The sequence below is a fragment of the Papaver somniferum genome, chromosome 6, assembly GCF_003573695.1.
Source record: "Papaver somniferum cultivar HN1 chromosome 6, ASM357369v1, whole genome shotgun sequence".
Classification (NCBI taxonomy): domain Eukaryota; kingdom Viridiplantae; phylum Streptophyta; class Magnoliopsida; order Ranunculales; family Papaveraceae; genus Papaver; species Papaver somniferum.
Window position 1 is genome coordinate 146,040,574 of NC_039363.1, and position 7,175 is coordinate 146,047,748.

Sequence of the window (7,175 nt, forward strand, 5' to 3'; positions counted from 1 at the left end):
AGCCACGTTCCCGGCAACTTGGCAGGTTCCTAGCCTCGAAGCCTTTCTCAACTCTTCCATCAAGAATGCTAGGCATGTCGTGCCCCAAGAATAGTCACCGACTTCATGGAGAGGATCCAAAAGTTGTATAAGGTTGGCGTCGATCCGGTTGCCAGAAGTATTGGGGAATATGACACATCCCAATACACAAAGGAGATATGCGGTGGCAGCGTGGTTCACTTGCTCATCAGTTAACGTTCCATTCTTTTCCTTCTCCAAGGTGCCTCGAAACATATTCATCAAAGCTGTAATGTTGATCTGTCTTGTTCTATAACTTGCATGCCTCCTAAACTCTGCTGTTGTTGTCTCTTCATCCCAACCTAAGCACTTTTTAGTTAGAGCATAAAGTTGTGCCCAACTTAACTGCTTTGTGTAGTTAAACTTCACAGCTGTGCCTTGGTCGGGAAGGTTAAGAATCTGCACAACATCATCCGGAGTAATCGTCATCTCCCCAAACGGCATATGGAAAGTATCGGTCTCAGGATACATTCTCTCCACGAACGCCGATATGGCCACACGATCATGTTCCAACAATGAATTCTCGGCGGCATTAGCTAAACCCGAGTTGGCAACAATTGACTTGAACCTTTCACATTCACCGGATAAAGGCCACGCAAGCATTTTTGTTGGTGCGGCGGTAGGTTTGAGTAGACGGACCACATCTTGATGATCCTATTAAAGTACATAAAAAAATCCTTAATACAAATATTACGATATAACACATAGACAATACATTAATAAAAAATAGTAATTTTATTACCTCGGTTTCGTATATTTCTCTGGACCATGAGTCTTTGTATCCAAATAACAATTTTCCTCCATCCGCCGGTAGCCCAAGGATTGTGCCTGCTAGAATACCCTTCTTCTCCAAGTGTTGAGGGACAAGATGTGATGCTTTCTTAGAAATATCCTTCTTTACACCATCTTTTCCTTTTTTGGCTTTTTGGGTACCACTTGGTTGTCCTTCTTCTTCTACTCTTGGCACTGGATCAACTGGTTCAATTTCATGGTGGGGTGTAACTTGTGGAGCAGTTGGTTCTGCACTTTGTTGAGCGGCTTGTTCAACACTTGGTTGCACCCCTTGTTCACTGCCTTGTTGTTCTACACTTTGTTCAGCACTTGGTTGCACCCCTTGTTGACTGCTTTGTTCTTGTAAGCTTTGTTGAGCACTTGAATTATCTTTGGCGCTCCTTTCCCTCCTAGCACTAGCTGTCACTTTCTTCCTCCTTTCTCGACTTTGTCTAAACAACAAAGAAAGGAACAATATTTACAAAGTATACAATCGGAAGACAAAGTATGGAAATACAACCCGAATGTACACATTCGGGAGTAAAAAGACACATACTGTTCCCGAATACAAAACAATCGAAATATAACTAAACATGTTTACAACCGAATATGCATCAATTGGAGTTCAGAAGTTCTAAATTTTTCATCCTACACAATCGGAAGCAAAAGTACAAAACTATAACCCGAATAAACATATTCGGAAGTAAGAAGACACATATTTTTGCCGAATGAAAAACAATCGGAATATAAATAAACATGTTTACAACCGAATATTCATCAACTGGAGTTCAGAAACTCTAAAATTTTATCCTACACAATCGGAGGTATAAAACATTATATTGTCTTCCGAATAAATACTGGCCCCAAAATGGGATTTTTCCTATATCAGAAATTTTGAGATTTTTTCAATATATATATTCGGTAGTGAGTGTACTTCCGAATACTGTGTGTCTACTTAAATATATTCGGAAGCCAAAAAATTCATCAAACTACCGATTATTACCAGTTTGTATCCAGGAAGATATGGCCAACAATATTCGGCAGATAACCAACAAATATATCTCCCGAATACTGTCGATGTTCTTGAGAAACGAAGAACACGACTACATTCGGAAGTAAATAAGCATGAATATCGCCCGAATCTGGATAAAAAACCGAAAACCCTAGAAATTTTTTTTCTCGATTCGTCGAATTAAAGCGAAATAAACACCAAAAATGATAGATTCTTACCTAATTGGGGCCATTTGAAGTTGACGAAGTGTTTGACTATCGGAATCGCCACCACCAACTACATTGCCGGGTACTTGTTCTTCGCGTTCTTCTTCATTTGCAGCAAGAATTTCTTTATTTCTTGCTAAAATCCCAATCTTTGGATCAATACCCCGAGCAACATTTTTGGTTCTAGGTCTGTGGGTTTCATTTCCCTTATCCATTGTTTTATAAACGAATCGACGATGTTTTGATTTTACGATTCGCGGCGATGTTTCGGTTGAACGAGGGAAAGTTTTTTTTCTTCCACAATCGGAAGATATGAAACTGGAAGAAGAAGAGTTGAAATGAGTAGAATTTTTTTTGATTTGGTTTTTATACGGTTTTATCAGAAGGACATTTATGTAACTTCAATATCATATAGGGTACCCCTTAACTAGAGTCTTTGGATAGGTATAAATTGATGGCCCCTAAATCCTTTTGAATGGCCCCTAAAAACGGGAGGTTAAAAAATCTATGCATTCATGAGCCTGAGCTGTTAACAGTAACAAATATTTATTACCAATTTAACAAGGTTAGTATTCGGAACAAAATGCACTTTATTATAAATGTAGATCGCTTCATCAATTCACCGCTATTATTTGGACGTCTGTATTGGGAAGTGGGGTTTCTTTATTATTTTCCTGATTGATACCTGTTTGTGCGACCGCTATACTAGTCTATATTCATTTGCTGGATCATTTAGTTTGTATTCAGTCGGCCGGCGTGATCAACCAGCTGTGGTGTGCAGAGTAGTAGTGACATGCATGATTATTGAATTTCCTTTTTAAATAGGTCAGATCTCATTTAATCATAAAAAAAATTGTAGCTGGACAAGAGGTAGCTGAGCCTTTTCCTAGTCCGAGATCCATCCCGTTCCATATAAATGTAGGTAGACAACAACAATATAACAAAAACCCCTTTGAGTAAAAAAATCAGGGAATCCTTAACAAATAATGAAACATTAGACGACTTTGTCTTATATACGTTCACCCCATCACGCTAGGTACTGCAAATGATCGACAAGGTGAGTTCAAGATCAAGTTATGCATCATCATCTTCATTCAATACATTTAAAAACTACCAAGCATCAAAGTAGTTGGCTAGCAGTGAAATTCAATAATAGACAGATATGACTTCTGAGGCGGCCCAAAAAAATAAAATTGTTGAGAACTGAGATTTGGATCTAGATCGAGCTGAAAACCACAAGAATACAATGCGTGTATATATATTCTGTATAAATAGTATCTCTTCGATCACACCCTTAATATTATTATGCTTGTTCCTATGCATAGACAAAAACAAAACAGTCCTGTGCCTATTGAAACCAAAATAAAATAAAATTAAGCATGCTGTAATAAACATAGATGACCTGCAGAATCCCGAAGCCCCCATCCACGTGAAAATATACACCTTTTAAAAATATGGACTCATGACACACATCAAAACACACCACATATAACATCAGATGTGAAGATGATCTACCAGATACCGTGTAACTCAGAGCATTTGTATAATGAATGACGCTGGAGTTGTATAACCATACATAAATACGTTTTGAATTATTATGAGTACAAAACTAAATTTCTAAGAATTGAGAAATGATGATGATAGTATGTTAATGTGCAATGGATCTGAGATGTGTTCAAGAAGGTTTTGTATAGGGCCTTTTCCTGTCAAAGCTGCTTGGACATAGAAGTCTAGCCATGCAGCCATCGCCAGCCTCCCATTCTTAATCTCTTTCACCTTCAACTCCTCAAAAGCAACTGGGTCCTTGGACAATCCCAGGGGATCAAAAAGCCCACCCCCTGGATAATTCAAGTCACCAGGCAAGTAAATACCCAGAGGCTCCAATGCCTCTATCCCACAATATCTTGCATATTCTGGCCCTACCTATTTTGAATTTTTATTTTTATTTTAAATAAGAGAGCGTCAGAGACCACCTTCAAATGCTCAATAACATCCAAACGACGAAATTTATTTCACTATGGAAAAATGCGGGATTGAGAGTTTAGAAGCGACTGTCAGTTTCAGTATTGAGGTTTCAGAAATCACCTCACCTTATCGATAGAGATGTTGAGTTAATCCTGAATCTAAATATATTACTGTTCTCAAAAAGGTTATTGAGTAGGTGTTGAAAGTTATAAAACCATGTATAAGTCCTGCAACGTGAAAGGTTTGGTATTGGTTGGTCTTGGAAGTAAAAGTTATGACCCAGGGGCCAAGACATTCATATGCTTAGATAGTTAAATGCCGTTGAATTAGCATGAGCTCAATGGATAGATTTTTACCATTAGAAGTGCTTGACAAATAGCTATGACAAGTACTCCTTGGCTTCCTGCAATATGCAGTCCAGGGATGCCTAGGTAGTCGAGAGTATCCCCCTGGTATAGACAGACAGCACAGAAATAGACACAAATGAAAAACGAGTTAGGTTGCATATAGAAAATTCTTTCATGTTTCTTCAGCAAGGAATAACGTGGAAAAGAACTTCATTTCTTGAGTGCTAATGGAAGTTCATCAAACATGATTAGTCCATAGAGACCGAGTATACAGTACATAAGGAAGAAGAATACCCGTTATCCACATATCTAACTTATGCTCATAAATCTTATGAACTCATTCAAAACCAAGGCAATGTAATTAGTTCGGTGAAGAAACTGATCTAAACTCCCGTAAGATTATCAACAAACCACACCGTTTGCTGTTTTTCGCTTCTCAAGGATTCCTAATATAGTGGGTCATATAGTGAGAACACGGAAGCCTCTGAGTCACCAAATAGACTACACAGGTAATTGGACGCAACCGACTGTCTGATGGGACTAATTCAGCAGGAAAGGTCCTTTGACAAACTTACTTGCACCAAGTAGACTACATGGGAAAACTGGAAGGAAACTACTGTCCAAGGACCTTTACGGGAGATTAATTCAGCAGGAAAGGCCCTTTGACAAACTTGATCAGTCAGGCCACTACTCTAAACACCCTGAATCATTATATATACAGTTACAGGATTAATTTCACAAAATAGGGCCAGATTTCCGATGAAGGTTCTCAGCAAGATCAACATAATGGTGATTCGGATAGAACGGAGTATGTCTAACAAGGGGAGGCATTTTCTCTATGCCACACCCATGGATAGAAGGATCATGTAAATTGGCATCTAATGATAAGTGTACCGATGAATTCTGTTTCACGCCACACGCAGAATTGTACTTTATTTTTGGTTAGAAATAACCAGTGTTTTTATCTCATGGACCGTAATGAAGTGACATGTCAGAGAGACGAGTTTGAATGCAGATACATAGCCATTCTTACATGTTACTGAGACTGAACTGAACGAAATAATGTTCAAATAACTAGCATAATGTAAGTCATAGAAATCAGGCTCACCTGAAGCTTGGCATAGCCGACTTTCCACCAGATGGGTTCAACAAAGTGAATGACACCGGAGAGGTCCAAAAGCTCTGGAATCAGAGCACCAGGGGCACCTAGCATAGCCCAACGAGCGTGCAATATTTCAAAGCTGTGGAAAAAGGGAAACATAGTAAAATAAGCGTGAGTTAGCTTAGAATTAACTTTTTTCACAATTCAGTAATCACATTTCTACTATTTCCAACATTCTAAAGTGATTTTTGAGAGACAAATTGGATTTTAAGCACATACTTGAAATATTTCTGGAAAGCAACGGGGTCTTTGCTTAGACCAGCAATGTCAAATCCATAATCACCAGGTAGTTCTCCAGAAAGATAAGAAGGATAGTCAAACGGGATTGGGCCAAGCCACCGAGGCCGATCTTCTCCATACCAAAAACTGTTCATTAAATAACTATTACAAGGAATTGCATATCTCAACAAGAAAAAGTAGAGACTGTGGAAAACACACAAATAATAAAAAGTATATTAAGTTGCCTTTTTGTATCGTGCCATCATATTCCTCTAAGTACGCAATACTACTAGGAAATTTAACGTTGAACTGAATAAACTGTGATATACGTGGATAAACTTTTAATGACTAGTGTATCTCCACAGTCCACTTTCTTTAACTAGGCTTCATAAAAGTCATATAAGCTGTTTCCATGTGCACTTTTTCTACTACTCCCAACATCATATTACACTATGCCTTTCTTACTTACACTTCCATCCATAATGTTCACCGGCAGACTATCTAAGCACTTGTTCTTCTAGAGAATAAACTCATTTATAACCACATGATATAGCTAAACATAAGACAACATTATGCGCAATGTGCGTACACGGTGCACTGCTCTTGTCTTATTAAAACCTAATACAACAAACAATTAAGAAACAAAAGGAATTTGAATAATGAGTTTCTCTACCTGGCCTGTCTTGCTTTGTCGGCTAAATCTTTAAAATAAGAAGAATTCTGAAGTGATGCATTTTTAGTAATAAGCATTCGTCTCTGAAGTGTTTGCCCGATTGAACTGTTAGCAATGGCTTTCACAGCAGTGAAAGGAATTGCAGAAAAGATTACAACTCCAGCAATCTATCTAATTCATCGACCAAATTAATTCATTATAAAAATTTGTAATTAATTAATAATAAAATAATTGGAAAATATGTAAAGAGAAGTAATCTGATTCGTGAATTAATCACCTCTTGCCATGAAGATCTGCAACTTGAGTAGTAGGCCAACTTCTTCTTCTTCGATTTAGTGGTGTTGAGGTTAAAATGGAGATTTCTCGATGAATTTGATGAAATTGCTGCTCCATCTATCAAAGAAGAAGAGAAGAGAGATGAAGCCATCACCATCTTCTTTTTCTTTGCTGGATTTGGATTTCGTGGTTGGAATGGGAAACAGCCATAAAGTGGGAAATGAAAAAATATCCCCGGTTTTTTTTAGACTCGCGTGTTGTGGTATACAAACACTAATTGGGCTAATAGGGTTATTAGGCGTATTGCTATACACATGCCAAAAAATATGTTGTTTGACATATCAGGTGGCATGACAAACGAGTTGCGCTATTATCGGAAAACCACTGAACGATAGAGTGTTTATCGATAGTTATTATTAACAACGACGGTGATATTATGATTATCGCTGGCGCCATCAAAATCATCGAGCGATATGAATAATATCAC

At 38.0% G+C, this 7,175-nt stretch overlaps 1 protein-coding gene across 4 annotated transcripts; it reads right to left on the minus strand.

The window, feature by feature from the left end:
- Nucleotides 1-2,855: 2,855 nt before the first annotated feature.
- LOC113289703 (chlorophyll a-b binding protein 7, chloroplastic-like) lies at nucleotides 2,856-6,921 on the minus strand. 4 transcript variants are annotated; one of them, XM_026539042.1, is made up of 6 exons: nucleotides 6,690-6,918; nucleotides 6,413-6,579; nucleotides 5,740-5,886; nucleotides 5,467-5,599; nucleotides 4,368-4,460; nucleotides 2,856-3,085 (listed from the first exon to the last, which is right to left on the minus strand). In XM_026539042.1, the coding sequence occupies exons 1-6, from the start codon at nucleotides 6,843-6,845 to the stop codon at nucleotides 3,074-3,076; spliced, it is 708 nt and encodes a 235-aa protein (XP_026394827.1). In that variant the 5' UTR covers nucleotides 6,846-6,918; the 3' UTR covers nucleotides 2,856-3,073. The 4 variants fall into 4 exon arrangements, with proteins under 4 accessions (XP_026394827.1, XP_026394825.1, XP_026394824.1 ...); XM_026539040.1 differs by lacking the exon at nucleotides 2,856-3,085 and adding an exon at nucleotides 3,396-3,969 and having other exon boundaries at nucleotides 6,413-6,583; nucleotides 6,690-6,921; XM_026539039.1 differs by lacking the exon at nucleotides 2,856-3,085 and adding an exon at nucleotides 3,396-3,969 and having other exon boundaries at nucleotides 6,690-6,920.
- Between the last annotated feature and the right edge of the window lie 254 nt (nucleotides 6,922-7,175).

What these genes read in the sequence shown, in the direction of transcription:
- LOC113289703 (XM_026539039.1), bottom strand. Translation starts at nt 6,845, where the DNA reads ATGGTGATGGCTTCATCTCTCTTCTCTTCTTCTTTGATAGATGGAGCA. An exon ending in GCAGATCTTCATGGCAAGAG is followed by an intron (nt 6,580 to 6,689) that starts GTGATTAATTCA and finishes TGAATTAGATAG; the next exon opens with ATTGCTGGAGTTGTAATCTT. An exon ending in TCGGCTATGCCAAGCTTCAG is followed by an intron (nt 4,461 to 5,466) that starts GTGAGCCTGATT and finishes TGTCTATACCAG; the next exon opens with GGGGATACTCTCGACTACCT.